A 17,103-nucleotide genomic window follows, 5' to 3' on the forward strand; every position below is an offset into this window, starting at 1 on the left:
AGAACTGAACGCGGGTTCTGATGAGAACAGTGTAAGCGTTCAAGCAAACCACTTCTGAAGATGCAAGCCACTCGTGCTTGCGAAACGTCAGGAATACATTTTCGTCGTTCGGTAAAATTTCTTCTTGACGTTTCGCAAGCACGAGTCAGTTCTGCGGAAGAACTGAACGGGTTCTGATGAGAACAGTGTAAGCGTTCAAGCAAACCACTCTGAAGATGCAAGCCACTCGTGCTTGCGAAACGTCAAGTAGAAATTCTACCGAACGACGGCCTAAAAACCCGAAAAACCCATTAGTTTCAGTTTTTGTATATGCTTTTCTTAAACACTGCATTTGACAGAGGCGCTTTGATGTTTACAGTTCCTTTTATGTGGACGCAGTGAGCGCGAATTTTAATTAACAATTTTAAAAAGTGAGGCAAAATTCCCAAACAAAAGCAATCATTGGACAGTTAGTTGCCTTCTAAACATTACCACACAAGGGTATAAAGTACAGTGTGTCCCCGATAAGAAGCGCCATGACGGGGATGTAAAAAACCGCAAATACATAGATGATTGCCGGTTCTTCATTCCCCATTGGGGCCCTTTCTATCTTGAACAAATTGTATCAGAGCAGCTGTTCAAAAACTAGCCAGATTTTTTTAAGGAAATTGAAGCAAGCAAACTGATCGCCTTCAGCTAACGATGGAAAAACATCCTTAATGCGGCTAATGCGACAAGTGATAGTAGCTGGGGTCTTAATAAGCAAAAATATACGAAAACCCTGTAAACAGACCTAAGGAGAGAAAAAAGTGAGTAAAAGTACTAACCCATCGATTCAGAAACTTCTCCAGCAAAAAAGTGCCCTGGCCAGGAGCGGATTAGATTAAATTAGCTATAGTAGCATTAAGTCGCTAGATTAAGTAGCTGCTGCAGTGGCGGCTTGCCGCTAATTCGAGCAGGAGCCCGTTTAGAAACTTCCACTGCAGGACCGACAGATTGACATACTTCTGGATGAATAAATGAGTCCGCTCAGCTCGGCCATTGTTTTCCTTACTTTGTTGAAGTTGGGCAACTCACCCGAAGGCAGTGCATCGGACTGATTGGACGACTTTTAACAGCCGAGCTGGTGTGGGGAATTTTAATCGACTCTTCTGTTCTAGAAGGATGTCGCACACACAAGCTCACTTTAGTTTAAACATTTACAACGCAGTGAGCCTTAAAGCGCGCAGTGTGAAATTTAGTTAAAATAAGGGTGGAGGTCCATAATATGCCAATCATTTGATGCGGCCACACATCAAACAAGCCCATCGGTCTTCTACCCATTCCAAAATTTGGGGTAGACAGCCAGAGACACCCGCAAGACACTGAATTGTATCCTATTTGTTTAGAACACAACTGTTTGGCGTATTCTGGGCATAGACTTTAGATTATTTTGATTGTTTAGCTGCAATGCCGAATACGCCGGAGCCTGCTTGTGCCTCTGAAACAGAAAAAAAGGATACCCAGACTGATTAACTCGTTATGGGACAAGAATCCAATCAAACAATTACGTTCTACAATCTACAGTCACCCGAGAATATCCTACACCGACAATCAACAACGGCTAGTTCCCTGTTCCCTAATCCGGCTAAATCAAATAGTAGCTTACATACTGCTGATGTTACTTTGAGTCTTCCCTTCCCGACAGCACTGTTTCTTCAGTTGATTATTGCCCGAAATTCATCAGATTTCATTTAATCCCTTCACGATAAAACATGCGCTTATTACAAGTTCAGCATCTGCCCATAGCAGTACTTAACTCTTAACAAAAAAAACAAACATTAACTTTTGAAACTGAACCAGTCTGGAAAATCCTACGGTGCTACTATAGGTAAGTTTGGAGAAGCGTCAATGAAGAAACAACCAACTAGCAGTGTTTTAACTGCATTTTTGATGGCAAATCGCAAGTATTAAACTGTAGTCGGCTACAACGAGCACAAACGCTTATAAACTGCATACGCCGAAACCAGGAGTTAATAGATCAACGGACTTACCTAGTCCCCTTGCCGCCACATCAGTGGCAACTAGAATAGTGGATTTCCCCATTCTAAAGTCCTTCAGGACATAGTCGCGCTCCTGCTGGCTTTTGTCACCGTGCATGCACAGAGCGGACCAGCCGTACCGTTTGAGATTTCTGGTTATTTGCTCCACTTTCTTTTTGGTTTCCACGAAAATAATCACTTTCGCCCCCGGCTCTGCATTGTTCCCGATTTCCTGCAGCAACTGGTTCAACCTCAAAATAAACACCTAAATCAGAGCCAAATTGCGCGCTTGACTACGCGTAACTTACTTAAATTCCTTCTCATGCTCCTGGCAAACATCCACAATCTGCAGGATGTTGTGATTGGCGGAAAGTTGCAGCGAACCAACGTTGATGGTGATGAAGTCAGTCATGAAATCGGACGCAAGTCGCATGACTTCCTTAGGCCAAGTGGCCGACCACATCAACGTTTGCCTGTCCGGGCGAATCTGCTCGATTATCTTGCGAATTTGCGGCTCGAAGCCCATGTCCAGCATTCTGTCGGCCTCGTCCAGCACCAAGTAGGTGCATCTGGCCAGATTAGTGGAGCCCTTTTCCAGGAAATCGATCAATCTGCCTGGCGTAGCGATGCAAATCTCCACGCCTCGCTCCAAATCCCTGGCCTGGGGCCCTTTGGGGGCCCCACCAAACACGCAGGTGTTACGGATGTAAGACGACCGTCCAAAATCGTTGGCCACCTGCAAAAACAAAGCACCCACCTAGTGAGCAGATAGCAACAAATTTGCGAATTGGAAAAACGTTTAATTTGCCTTGGAGGAGGGCCACATACTTGCTGGATTTGTTGGGCGAGTTCTCGAGTGGGCGCCAGCACCAACGCTATCGGACCTTCACCAGGACTTAGTCGCGGCTGGTTCTTAATGTGCACTATAGCCGGAAGGATGTAAGCCAGTGTTTTCCCCGATCCGGTTTGAGCAATGCCGACCATATCGCGTCCACTGAGCGCTATCGGCCATCCTTGAGATTGGATTGGAGTGGGAAAATCATAGCCTGAAACAACCGTTTTGGCTGTGATTTTTTGGCAATTGCAAAGCGCCAATCGGTTACCTTGATTATGGACTTCCTGCAACACATAATCCGGAAAACTGGCCTCCTCGAAGTTCTGGATTGGGTTGGGAACCTCGCTGTCAACGGTGATTTCCTTGGCTTGCCTGAATGCCTCTACTTCGTAAGTGGAACGACTGGCCACAGCTGGGTGTGGGACATAAAAGTCCTTTTTAAACGGGTGCAGCTGTTGCATGTCCCAATGGGGCTTCCGCAGTCCTTTGCCCGGACCGCCGCCGCCTCCTCCTCGGCCACCAAATCGACTTCCACCACCTTCAAAGCGATCGCCACCTCTGCCACCTACAAGCAATAAGAAACAAGTTTAGGCTTACACCATTACAAGTCTGGACTGTGTAAGAAGATGCTTTTTGTGTTTATCACTGGAGATTTTAGACAGCCGATCAAGCACTTCAACTGGCTCCAAATCGATCAAATCAAATCTCAATGTGACATCACATAATGATGCTTCAATATGTTGTACTTTTATTATCAACTCTGATCTCACCTGATCCATTTCTAAACCCGCCGCCGCCGCCACTGCGGTAACCGCCCCCGCCGCTTCTGAAGCCTTCGCCATCGCCACTTCGCCCCCCGAAGCTCCGATTGAAGCCCCCTGAGCCGAAGTTGCTGTCGCGACCTCGAAATCCTCCTCCTTGGTTGTAAGACCTGAAAATTAACGATGTGGCATGCGAATGGGAGCAGCAATTCCGCTTGTTAAAAGCAATTTGCTAATTAACAACAAAAACAAATAGTAAAAGCGATCAGCGTACGCCATTTTGACTAGGCGACGTAGTTGAAATGGAGATTCAGAAATCAGCTTTTCTACTTTATTCCAGACACAAGTTCTCTAAACCAGTGATTGAACGGATCTAGATTTACTTACATATTTACCCAATCCTAATATTCCTGGGCTTGGGGCACGAGAAAAGCGAAAATACCTCACAAAATTCGCAGCTAATCTCGATGTTGACAAATAACTATGGCAACTGGCAGCTGGCAGCTGTCGAAAGCGCAAAACATTAATCAGCTGAGACCTGGAAAAGGACAGCTATTCTAGGCGTGACGTCATCACATTCGCAGCATTATATAAGCATACTTATTAATAAAACATTTTCAAGCATTTTGCCAATAATTAATTATAATAGGAACAAAGCAGGAATAAAAGGAGAACACCAAAATCAGACAAAGTTTCATTTAAAAAATATGTATTTCACTGTACAATAAACAATAAAACTGTATTGCAAAATGAAAAAATCTGAAATAAAAATGACAAACAATCTATAGAGCAGCAAAAAAATACGGGACCTTGGGCCAATTGCCTCAAAATATGTACATAAATATTTCATGTTTTGATTTGTTCATTCTCCATCAGCCCCAAAGATCGGGGAATGTGTGCTACATGTAAATGTTCATAGACTAGCTACCAATAGTATTTCTCTTCACATTAAAGCCTTTATACATAGTAACAACAACAAGCATCGTTCAATTTGAAGACGCACTAAAATCTAAATCTATTTGCAATACAAATATTCCATAGAATATTCATAGTGGAAGTACAATGGAATGTAATTTCGCTTAATGTAACTGATTTGGGTTTTATTATAAATTTTAATTGTTTAAACACGATGCCAAGTGATGCTCCTTTCGTTCAGTTTCGCGCTTTTAGCTTTGATGTAATAATTTTTTATTCACTCAGATCACAAGACTTATAATAATAACGTAACAAAAACATCACATAAAAGAACCTAAATAAATACTACGATATATTAATGTGTTTCGCGTATGAGATCACAAAGTATAGACTAAGTTTGACTAGGAAATATTAGGCTGAATCATTAGTATGGCCAAAAACACCCTTTTTATATTTCTGGGCGTTTTCGCAACACTAATTAATTATCCCGTAGAACAACTAAACAATAACGCATAACAATATTGCCTGGACAACTGAAACATCTTCCCCCATTTCCATTTAATAAAAATTGCTCCAAACACTTTTAAATTAGGGAGCAACTTAAGGATAAGTTGATGATTTCATATATTGAATATTTGCAGTTGAAGCAATAGTGTCGTTTAAACTTAACTTAGGGGGGTTTAGAATGTCGACTAATTAACACGATAAACTCAGGAATGTTTGATGGTCGATTAGATTACCTTACCTAAAATAGTGGGCTCGTCCTTAAGGAATGTGCTCGATCTTTGCATAGAAGGTTGAGGTACCGGCGGCACCGGTTTCGGCGCTATAAAAACCCCAGTTAAAATACGAGTTCGACTGATTAACACCAAAAAGTACCTTCATCGGCCTTTAATTTTCTCGCTGATTGCTGCGGCTTCAGATCCGCTTTCAACTTCGGCGATGGACTGCGAATGTTTGATTTTAATGGAGAAGTTACTCTACTATCCAGCTTTCGCGGCGAACTGGCTCTGCTATCAGGTTTCAAGGGAGAACTACTTCGCACATCAGTTTTCCTGCAACGAGAAATTGCGATTAAGCATGTTTCTCATCAGACGAAAAAACACTTGCCTCGTTCGCAAAGTGCTGGGAGCGTCACTTTTGCCCTTACTAGAATTTCTAGACACTGTGGTCGAGCTATTCTTTGAATTAAGGACGGTTCTCTGGCTCGACCCACTACTGCCCATTAAACCGGGAGACGAATTCGGCCTTTCGTTGCTATTAATTGACGCGATTGGCCGTCTAGTTCCACTCGATGATGGTCTGGAAATAACGAGGGTTTACTATTAAAACACCATCGTGTTAAAGCAAAAAAAAAATGAAAAATGCCTCCAAGTCGCAATTTTAAAGGACTTTCTACCTGATATTTGCATTGGCAGCAGTCCTAGGCGGAGGCCTGTTGGACACTGGTACCATGTTTTTAAGCTGCCGAGGCGCAGAACCCACTGATCTGGCCTGGCTGGCTGCAGTTGGCTGAGTCAAGGTGCTGCGACGGTTCGCCGATGGACTAGGAGGAACCTGAAATAATCACTGTGTTAAAAGCATTCTTATTGATTCCCTTCCGATTTTTTTGAGAGCTCTGCAGCTCAACCGGTTCTCTAGTTATGAACCAAAAACTAAGCGCGGTTTACAAAACCCGCGTGAATCGTGAATTTCAGCATTTTTCGCGAAAACTAGAAACATTTATAAAATGATACTTTATATGAAAACGTGTGCATTTTAATGCTTGATCCCACAAGGAAAACTAGCGCTCTGCAGCTCAACCGGTTCTCTTGATATCAATCAAAAACTAAGCGCGGTTTACAAAACCCGCGTGAATCTTGAATTTCAGCATTTTGCGCGAAAACTAGAAACATTTCTAAAATGATATTTTATATAAAAACGTGTGCATTTTAATACTTTATTCCTCAAGAAAAACTAGCGCTCTGCAGCTCAACAGGTTCTCTTGATATCAATCAAAAACTAAGCGCGGTTTACAAAACCCGGGTGAATCTTGAATTTCAGCATTTTGCGCGAAAACTAGAAACATTTCTAAAATGATATTTTATATAAAATCGTGTGCATTTTAATGCTTTATCCCACAAGTAAAACTAGCGCTCTGTAGCTCAACCGGTTCTCTTGATATCAATTAAAAACTAAGCGCGGTTTACAAAACCCGCGTGAATCGAGAATTTCAGCATTTTGCGCGAAAACTAGAAACATTTCTAAAATTATATCTTACATGAAATTTTAATGCTTTATCCCTCAAGGAAATCTAGAGCTCTGCAGCTCAACCGGTTCCCTTGATATCAATCAAAAACTAAGCGCGTTTTACAAAACCCGTGTGAATCTTGAATTTCAGCATTTTGCGCGAAAACTAGAAACATTTCTAAAATGATGTTTTATATGAAAACGTGAGCATTTTAATGCTTTATCCCTCAAGGAAAACTAGCGCTCTGCAGCTCAACCGGTTCTCTTGATCTCAATCAAAAACTAAGCGCGGTTTACAAAACCCGCGTGAATCTTGAATTTCAGCATTTTGCGCGAAAAGTAGAAACATTTATAAAATGATACTTTATATGAAAACGTGTGCATTTTAATGCTTGATCCCACAAGGAAAACTAGCGCTCTGCAGCTCAACCGGTTCTCTTGATATCAATCAAAAACTAACCGCGGTTTACAAAACCCGCGTAAATCTTCCGATTTTTTTGAGGGATCGAATCACCTGTGGCGCTTTGGCGGCCAGCAATAAGCTCCTCCTCAACGACGGGCTGCCGCCTTGCAGCCTGGCCTGGTTGACGCCCGGACTGGAATTTCTAGACGAATCCGAAGAGGAAACCAGTGGGCTCTGGGAAGCATTTTTCCCCGAAATCGGCGGCTTCTTATTGCGCAGCGGATTGGCGCGAGGCAGCCGACTCTGCGCCTCAATCGAAGGGGTCAGCTCCTTGATGCGCGTTCTGCAACAATCCCCATTAGTCCAGTCGCTTTGCGCCTCAACAGGCGCGTTTTACCTTAACACCGTATCCAATCGCAGCCACGCATTGCTCCGGATCAGCCTGTCCGCCTGATTGACCAAGCATTGCTCCAATTGAATTTTGATTTTGTTCAGCAGGTCGGCAAACGGGCGGCTCCAGTGGGCGTCCAGCATTTTGCAGCATCGCGCGTAACTCCTGCAAGCCTGCTCCACCCCCAGATTCTTAGCGGCGTTGAGCATTTGATCTTCCACTTCGCAAACGCCGAATCCTAGGCCGGAGTCCAGCGCGTGGAACGCCGCTGATCCCAAAACAGCCGCAAAATGTTGCCTGCAATTCAACGCAACCGTTATTCGTCGGATGGCTGCAAATCGTGGCTTCACAGATTACAGAGTATATTTGCAACACTTCTGCATATTTGTTCAACATATTTATTATTTAATGTGAATAAAACTTCTTTCAAGTTTTGTTGAAGCACTACACGATCTAACTCATGTAATCTCAATATAAATTACATCTCTAGGTTTTTTAGTTTAATAAATACCTATTGTAGAGATAAATTCATGTGCTTTATTTTCCGGATTTGTCCTAGTTTTCACACGAACACAATTTTAGCAGGAGATTTGAATTCACTTTACGAACTCTGTGATTTCCGTTGAAGTTTCAATAATATTTCGAGTATCTCATATTACCCTTTAATTGTGATGTTAACTGAAGCCCTAGCATAAACATCACAATTAAGAAGCATGATGAAATGCTTGAAATGTTATTGAAACTTGAACGGAAATCACAGAGGTCATAAACTGAAATCAAATACCCCGCTTAATTTTGATGTGAACCCAATCGATAAAGAAGATTTCTTCTGCCAGTAGTGGAAATTAGAGTTTAGTTTTGATTGCAGCCGCTGAGATAAGCGACAAATAGCATTCTGCAGGCGTATATGGCAGTTTCCAATCTATAACCTCTGTGATCTGTGAGTGGCTTGCACCCATAGAGTAAGTAAAATAAGAGAGGTGGCAATCATATGGGCGTCCTTGTTACCACGTTACGCAGGTAGCGCTGCAACTAGCTGACCGGCGACTGACGGCACTAAAATTTCAACTTAGCAATTCAAGAATAATATCCAGCCGCGTTGTTCTGCAAGTTGAAAAAGGACAGAACTGATTTAACCGACCCTTATTTTATTTTCACTATGTCCTGCACGTTTCGCACATGCTCAGAACTTCTTGGCCGAAAAGTCGAAATTTTAGTGCCGTCAGTCACCGGTCAGCCAGTTGCAGCGCTACCTGCGTAACATAGAGAAAGTAAAATAAGAGAGGTGGCGGTATAACATATAATAATTTTACTTTCTCTATGCTTGCACCTACCTATGGTAGAGATGGCAGGCATCTGATAGCTGCACAACCAAGTGGTTGATCGGCTCTGCCCATCGCATTGCCGGCAAAGTTGCCAGCACTTTATTGCAGGACGACATTGTTTCCAACACCTGAAAGTTAGCACCACTGTAGTTGCGTATTTTGATTTTTTTAAATTTATCCTTGCATGTAAAGCAACCAATAGCGACACACTGATACAAGGTGTTCAATTGAAAAGGCCTACCTTGTCTGGCGACATATGAACCACATGCTGCTGATAGCACTTTTCCCGCAGCTCCCTAGGCAAACTGGCGAATGCCCTGCTGGGCCAGACCCGAACGAAATGCTGCGTTATCCATTGCAGGCATTTCTGGTACAGATCGTCCAAGCCATAGGCGGCCGATAAAGGGAGCACTTCCAAAACACCCGTGCAACAGCCTGCAACAACCAGCATACGATCGTAAACCAACGTTCTCTCACTTCACAACTGATAAAGCAAGTCGAGTGCTTACCTGCACAAGGCCGGTGGAAATTGTGGCAATGCCTCTGCTTCAGAGCGTGTTCGACGACTTCTTTCAGACCCTCGAGGCCCAACATATCGGCCAAAGAGGCCAGCTCGACCAAACTGATGGAATCTGGCACATGGGCGGCTCCGCTATAGATATGGCACAACGAGAAATACACCGATTCGTAGGAGAAGCCCTGGAATAGTCGGACGATTTAGGCATCGCAGCTTCTGGACCAATGGCCAGTACATACCGGCAGCGAAATGACGTTGCCGGACTTTTCCAGCCAATTGCCGCTAAGCATAGCGGCAAAGTATTGACAGCGTGAGGCCAAAATGCACTTGTGGGCCTTCAGCTTGTGACTGTCCACTTTCACAACGACATCGGGATTGATTTCTTCCAGGAACATTCGCAGCAAATCGGTGCCTAGTCGACGGACCGCCTTTTTTGGCTGGGAAATACTAGAAAAAAACAGTTTACACATAAACTCTCATAATAATGTTCAACAAGTTCCAAAAATCAGTAGGTGCCTTTCCAACTTCACTACGTTATCTACACCCTGCCCTGACCGAATCAAATCCAATTTCAATATTATCTTAACGTTGCAATGCAAGGAATTTACGTTCTCGAGCGCAAAGTTAATAACTAATTAAAACGCGAGGATTTTGAATTTCAACATTTTGCGCGAAAACTAGAAACATTTCTATGTTCTCTTAACGTTGCAATGCAAGGAATTTACGTTTTCGAGCGCAAAGTTAATAACTAATTAAAACGCGAGGTTTGCGTGATTACTTTAAACTTTTCCAAAAAAACCCTCACTAAATTACTGCTATTTTTCAGTCTCCTTGAATTTATATCACCTTGCCAATTAATTTGTCATTAACACGAACGAATCGGTCTATTTCCGAAACCCTAAAACAACAAAGAAATTTAACAAACAGACTGCGGCACTCGATCATATCCTTGGTTCCCCAGCTTTTTTCCATTATGCCACAACACAAAAGCCGGATGAAAATGAACAAAAGATGCATCAGCTCATTTAAATATTCAGTTAAGTACCGTGGAACAGAGACGTATTTGAAACTGTTTTTGGGTACCACTCGTATCTCTACGAGCCTTAACTGGAATTAAACAATTTTATAACAAATCGAGTGTTTGTTTGATAATAAAAAGATTAAAAGATAAGCTAGTAGGGTTGGACTAAATCATAACCATTGACCCTGTCGACTCCGCTACTGCATCCAAAAAGGAAATGTTTTTTATGCATGACGCGTTCGCGCCATAAAATCGAATTTACATAAAACATCATTTCATATGGGTATAGAAAAACCGGTTTTTCTCTAATTTCTCACTGGATAAATCGTATCGCGAAGCTCTACTTTCACCGCACAGTGACCAAAGTGCTAATCAAACTGGTTGAGGACTTATCCGTCACTTTCCACTCGAAAACCAATTTAATGCCGCGTAATCTAAGTGTATGGGAAACGATTAGCTCCAATTAACACATCATTATCATGTGCCTAATAATCCGTTTGAATATTGAGGCCCAAGCAGAACTGGTGCTGGTTAAACTTAATCCATTTAATGTGAAAACAGGCTTTTGTATGTTGGTACAGTTGAGAATGCTGATAATTCCGGTTTGTTATAGTTTATCGAATTATATACGTCACCGAATATAGTTTAGCAATTTTGGCATTTTGCCCGAAAACTAGAAACATTTCTAAAATGATGTTTTATATGAAAACGTGAGCATTTTAATGCTTTATCCTTCAAGGAAAACTAGAGCTCTGCAGCTCAACCGGTTTTCTTGATATCAATCAAAAACTAAGCGCGGTTTACAAAACCCGCGTGAATCGTGAATTTCTGCATTTTGAGCGAAAACTAGAAACATTTCTAAAATGATATTTTATATGAGATCGTGTGCATTTTAATGCTTTATCCCTCAAGGAAAACTAGAGCTCTGCAGCTCGACCGGTTCTCTTAATCTCAATCAAAAACTAAGCGCGGTTTACAAAACCCGCGTGAATCTTGAATTTCAGCATTTTGCGCGAAAAGTAGAAACATTTATAAAATGATACTTTATCTGCAAACGTGTGCATTTTAATGCTTGATCCCACAAGGAAAACTAGCGCTCTGCAGCTCAACCGGTTCTTTTGATCTCAATCAAAAACTAAGCGCGGTTTACAAAACCCGCCTGAATCTTGAATTTCAGCATTTTGCGCGAAAACTAGAAACATTTCTAAAATTATATTTTATATAAAATCGTGTGCATTTTAATGCTTTATCTCACAAGAAAAACTAGCGCTCTGCAGCTCAACCGGTTCTCTAGTTATAAACCAAAAACTAAGCGCGGTTTACAAAACCCGGGTGAATCTTAAATTGCAGCATTTTGCGCAAAAACTACAAACATTTCTAAAATGATATTTTATATAAAATCGTATGCATTTTAATGCTTGATCCCTCAAGGAAAGCTAGAGCTCTGCAGCTCAACCGGTTTTCTTGATATCAATAAAAACTAAGCGCGGTTTACAAAACCCGCGTGAATCGTGAATTTCTGCATTTTGCGCGAAAACTAGAAACATTTCTAAAATGATATTTTATATAAAATCGTGTGCATTTTAATGCTTTATCTCACAAGAAAAACTAGCGCTCTGCAGCTCAACCGGTTCTCTAGTTATAAACCAAAAACTAAGCGAGGTTTACAAAACCCGGGTGAATCTTAAATTGCAGCATTTTGCGCAAAAACTAGAAACATTTCTAACATTATATTTATATGAAAACGTGTGCATTTTAATGCTTTATCCCTCAAGGAAAACTAGCGCTCTGCAGCTCAGCCAGTTCTCTTAATTTCAATCAAAAACTAAGCGCGGTTTACAAAACCCGCGTGAATCTTGAATTTCAGCATTTTGCGCGAAAAGTAGAAACATTTATAAAATGATACTTTATATGCAAACGTGTGCATTTTAATGCTTGATCCCACAAGGAAAACTAGCGCTTTGCAGCTCAACCGGTTCTCTTGATCTCAATCAAAAACTAAGCGCGGTTTACAAAACCCGCGTAAATCTTGAATTTGAGCATTTTGCGCGAAAACTAGAAACATTTCTAAAATGATATTTTATATGAAATCGTGTGCATTTTAATGCTTTATCCCTCAAGAAAAACTAGCGCCCTGCAGCTCAACCGGTTCTCTTGATATCAATCAAAAACTAAGCGCGGTTTACAAAACCCGGGTGAATCTGGAATTGCAGCATTTTGCGCGAAAACTACAAACATTTCTAAAATTATATTTTATATGAAATCGTGTGCATTTTAATGCTTTATCCCTCAAGAAAAACTAGCGCTCTGCAGCTCAACCGGTTCTCTTGATATCAATCAAAAACTAAGCGCGGTTTACAAAACCCGGGTGAATCTGGAATTTCAGCATTTTGCGCAAAAACTACAAACATTTCTAAAATTATATTTTATATAAAATCGTATGCATTTTAATGCTTGATCCCTCAAGGAAAACTAGCGCTCTGCAGCTCAACCGGTTCTCTTGATATCAATCAAAAACTAAGCGCGGTTTACAAAACCTGGGTGATTCTTGAATTTCAGCATTTTGCGCGAAAACTAGAAACATTTCTAAAATGATATTTTATATGAAATCGTGTGCATTTTAATGCTTTATCCCTCAAGGAAAACTAGCGCTCTGCACCTCAACCGGTTCTCTTGATATCAATCAAAAACTAAGCGCGGTTTATAAAACCCGCGTGAATCTTGAATTTCAGCATTTTGCGCGAAAACTAGACACATTTCTAAAATGATCTTTTATATAAAAACATGCGCATTTTAAGGCTCTGTCCAAAAAACCCACTGATTTTCCATATGCCGTGCTTACCTAGTGTTGGTGATGGCACTCTCAGAGTCCGAACCGCACTCAGAAATGAGCGGCTCAGGATCGATGGGATGCGGAGCACTGCGATAGCAGGTCGAACGCGACATCAGAAAGGGACTTTCCACCCAATGGCTTTCCGGTATGGAGCGACTCATTTTGGGAGTGAAACTCAGGTCGACTCGTGGTTTTTGGCACTCCATGTCGGACAGTTTCACAAACTGCGGACACGCCTGTTAAACAAAAATCGCAAATCAACTCTTAAACATTGAATTCGCAATAGAACAGCGATTGATTGTTGGCGAAAATTATTCTGGGTCAGACGCCTATAGTTCCATGACCTAAACTTCTGCGAAATAATGATTTTGGACATCGAAAGTGGTTGCGTGATCGGCTCGAAGGAAAAAAATTAATTATCGTTACCAGACTGAAAAAAAGCCTCGCCGAGTAGGCGAAGCCACAGCACAACAAACCATCCCGGGCTTTTATCTGGCTGAACTATCATCCGTTGAAAATATGATTAATTGCTGATTGGGAAGCAATACAAATTGCTCAATACCTTGTAAGTAGCCACGTTCAAGGTGTAACAACACGACGCTAATAATTAGCGCGTTTATTAGAAGAAGCAAAAAATCACATTGGGCCGGAATGAGGAAAGTTCCTTGAACAATACTGGTCGATGTAGAAGTTGGCCAGGGAACTGATCAAGGACTTAGTCGGAGCAGGCCGATTGTTCAGCTCGCATGAATAACATGCACGTTTTTTTCCGAACCCATAATAATGATGCTCTAAATCAGCACTAAGTGAAAGCCAGAGGTAAAAGCGACTGGAATGTAGTTACCGATCAAGCAACACGGATAAAATCCTAACAGTTTGCAAATAATTAGGGTATTATTTGAAATTCTCAAAGGTTTGCCCCCAAGCCGCAAAAGCGTTCTGTTTACACTCGTTTTCACACATTAATTTCATTTAACTCAAGCCATTTTTCAATCACCTCGCACAGTTCTGCCTGTGACAATATCTTACGCCATCAGAAAGTCTTCAAAAGCAAATAGTTGCTATGAGAAAGTGTGTGTAAAATTGGGAAATGTGCATATTCAATTAACACCTGCATCCAACAAGATAATTAATGTTGCTGTTCTACATATTGGAAAAATGTTCGCTGACTTTATGAGTGATTCGCGCAGTTACTGGAACAATTGAGCGTTATCAAAGTTCTACTTGCATGCCAGAAATATGTGAAAACATTCAATTCTCGGTAACCCCGATTAAACGTGCACGCAATGTTTATTTTTTATTAATTACATAAACCTGGAGACGACGGCGACACAGTGATAAATTACTTAGAGAAATGCAGGTGCTTCGGGCCAGATCGAATCAATAGTTTAAAACCAGACCATTTAGTAATTGCCACCTAACAAGGAGATGAGAAATTGCACTTTTCCACACACACCTACATCAACGCCTTAAGAAGCGTTTGGTTCTCGCACACACATCTAGGGCAGGTTCTTTCACTTACCATCATCTGATTTGATTAATGTCCAACTTGAATAGAAGAGAGAATAACTAAAACATGCTCATCCGAACACTTCACTTGGAACATAACGTGCGTTCGTCTCAAATCCTAAGCAAAACATTCAACATCGATATTCTACACACACCCGATGTCCACCTAAAGGAAATGATGCACCTTTTATTTTCAATCGCTGATAAGAAACATTAATATTTTATTGGTGGAGCTGTTTGCTTGCGAATGCACTATTAACATTCATGTTGAAGTGTTCGAGACTGATTAATTTATATCAACATTACCACCCCGGTTACAACAAAGACGTGGCTTGATGAAATAATTAATGTAATTAACCGATAATGGACTGATATCGGTTGTATGATGGTAAACATTGCCAGACGGACTAGCCAACATTTGATCAATGCTCCTGCCTTTTTTAATCTAAAAGGCCAAACGATGCTCCCGATCAACAATCATTTTTAGCATGCAAAATCAGCCAAATTTTTTTCCAAAAAGTTTTCCAAATACAATTTTTGGAGATGCAAAATCCTTGACTTGATTTCTCATAGGCAACAAATATTTCAGTAAAACGGTGCACATGCAAAAAATGCTTAATTTAATTTAATTTCTTTACTTTAATGCTCTAAACCTTATCTAATAGTACACTAATTACACCTATACCAAAACAAACAAATAAACAACAGTTGACTCACCACTGTCTGCTCATTAGGCTGGACTTCGACTTCTCGAACGTTGACCGCTGATTGAACTTCATCACTCACTTCCTTGCCACTTGGACCATCCTGAACGTTCGGTGCTTCACTAGCCGCAACCGAAACTTCTTCAACAACCTCATCACCATCATCACAAAGAGACATCAGCAAAGATTCACCTAGAGGTTCATCTTCGCTCTTCTCCACAATGTTCTTATCACTCGACTCATCACTGGACGACTTGGTGGACACCGAAAGATTCCTCACCAGCGACGCACTTAAAACGGTGAGGCTGCTTGCTCCACTGGTGCCTGCCTCATGTTCCTCACCTTGTCGGCTTGTGCTGGCCATGCAAGTGGAGTTTACCGAACTGACACTGGAAGAAAGACTGCCGTTGCATCTGCTCAACTGACTCGGTTTGGGCCTGGGCTTCTTGTAGGCGTTATAGGAGGAAGTCAGTTTGATCGGCTTGTCCTTTTTCGGTCCTTCGAAGTCGATCACCATTGAAAATATGTTCTTCTTGGAGGACGTGGATGGAGGCGTGTGAGGTGTTTCAGGCACTTGGCTCAAATCCACGTAGAACCCCAGAGGTGACTTGTTCTTGCTGCGATCCATATCATCAGCAGTGTCCAGCTGCACAATGGAGTTGTAAGGGGTGGAGGTGTCCGGGAAACAGGCCGAACTCCTGCTCGAAGCCACTTCATCGCCTCCTGCATAGCTCGACATCTGAAGCATGGAAAACTGAGGAATGGAGGACTGGAACACCAGGGCCCCTTGTCGTCTCTCATCGTTTCGCCTCTGATCCACCACTTCGGCTTCATCGGACAGTGAGGCCGCATCAATAAAACACCCACTCAAAAGCTGTTGATTGTGGAGTTGTTTCTCCTCTTTCGTCCGAGAACCGCGCCGATCCTCATCGCTGCCCAAACCGGAGTCCATGTCGCAATTCACATGCTTTCTATTCATTGGGGGGCTTCTTTACACGCAAAGTTCCTCACTTCGGGGATGCAATCGCGCACTTTTGTTCGATTAAACACCAGAAAACTGGCTGCATTTCTGTAGAAGAACAATCTATTGACAAACACTGGAACGGGAACGGGAGTAACGTAAACAGTTATCGAACATTTAGGGCTCCGCTGTTCGTTGCTACCTGACACTACAACTGACAGCAAATGACTGATTATCAATAACCTGATAATGAATCAAATTACTGACAGAGGCTTTGGAAGGGATAAAACAATTGCGAGCAGTGAAATGAAATGGGGATATGCAACTAGCCAAGAGCGACTAGGACAGCATAAGTCCCAGCGTTGCCAAAAGTGTGCGCTGTGGTGATTTTCCAAGCTATGGCTGGTGGGCCTGAAGCTATTAACCAGTTATTCATTTAGCATTTAATAGCTGTAAATAATAAGCTAAATTAATGTATTGCCTGAAAAATTTATAATGTGGGTCTCTTCCGGCAACACTGACTTAGTTTGAAGGTTTCAATAGCGGCCACAGGTTAGCACACCACCAGAAAACTCTGTGTCTGGGCCGCTAAAAAGAGAGCGAACATATCTGTCTCCGTCTATTTGTATAAGGTCTTAATTATTAAATTTGCTCATTGATAAGACTATAATAAACAGTAATACGATAAGACAATATCGA

At 41.8% G+C, this 17,103-nt stretch overlaps 3 protein-coding genes across 4 annotated transcripts in view; 1 reads left to right on the forward strand and 2 right to left on the reverse strand.

Moving 5' to 3' along the window:
• LOC109541934 (ATP-dependent RNA helicase dbp2) overlaps positions 1-4,106 on the reverse strand; it is a gene marked incomplete in the record, with an annotated part of 7,216 nt that extends 3,110 nt beyond the window's left edge. Inside the window, 6 exon segments of the mRNA XM_048668991.1 lie at positions 2,013-2,251; positions 2,309-2,736; positions 2,829-3,046; positions 3,104-3,400; positions 3,606-3,766; positions 3,984-4,106. Coding sequence (XP_048524948.1) covers positions 2,013-2,251; positions 2,309-2,736; positions 2,829-3,046; positions 3,104-3,400; positions 3,606-3,766; positions 3,984-3,985 — 1,345 coding nt within the window.
• Positions 1-8,061, forward strand: part of LOC109541942 (flotillin-1) — a 65,933-nt gene extending 57,872 nt beyond the window's left edge. Inside the window, exon 11 of the mRNA XM_048668992.1 lies at positions 7,642-8,061. The gene's annotated coding sequence lies outside the window, so the exon portion shown is untranslated. The remainder of the gene's footprint in view (positions 1-7,641) is intronic.
• LOC109541922 lies at positions 4,655-16,676 on the reverse strand. Of its 2 annotated transcripts, none has more exons than XM_019910918.2 (12): positions 15,457-16,676; positions 13,240-13,466; positions 9,616-9,823; positions 9,369-9,558; positions 9,101-9,294; positions 8,869-8,987; positions 7,541-7,831; positions 7,255-7,486; positions 5,911-6,068; positions 5,622-5,813; positions 5,391-5,566; positions 4,655-5,337 (listed from the first exon to the last, which is right to left on the reverse strand). In XM_019910918.2, exons 1-12 carry the CDS (start codon positions 16,420-16,422, stop codon positions 5,243-5,245), a joined length of 3,048 nt encoding a protein of 1,015 aa, XP_019766477.2. In that variant the 5' UTR covers positions 16,423-16,676; the 3' UTR covers positions 4,655-5,242. The 2 variants fall into 2 exon arrangements, with proteins under 2 accessions (XP_019766477.2, XP_019766478.1); XM_019910919.2 differs by lacking the exon at positions 15,457-16,676 and adding an exon at positions 14,753-15,432.
• Positions 16,677-17,103: the final 427 nt, after the last annotated feature.

This window comes from Dendroctonus ponderosae, unplaced genomic scaffold (assembly GCF_020466585.1).
Source record: "Dendroctonus ponderosae isolate FM_Combo_2020 unplaced genomic scaffold, Dpon_F_20191213v2 Dpon_F_20191213_8, whole genome shotgun sequence".
NCBI classification, from domain to species: domain Eukaryota; kingdom Metazoa; phylum Arthropoda; class Insecta; order Coleoptera; family Curculionidae; genus Dendroctonus; species Dendroctonus ponderosae.

Bases quoted from the DNA above. Each gene is read 5' to 3' on its own strand.
- LOC109541922 (XM_019910918.2), bottom strand. From the start codon at position 16,422: ATGAATAGAAAGCATGTGAATTGCGACATGGACTCCGGTTTGGGCAGC. The intron at 9,824-13,239 runs GTAAGCACGGCA...GTTTTTTTCTAG, and splicing joins AGTGCCATCACCAACACTAG to TATTTCCCAGCCAAAAAAGG. The intron at 7,487-7,540 runs GTAAAACGCGCC...GGATTGTTGCAG, and splicing joins CGATTGGATACGGTGTTAAG to AACGCGCATCAAGGAGCTGA.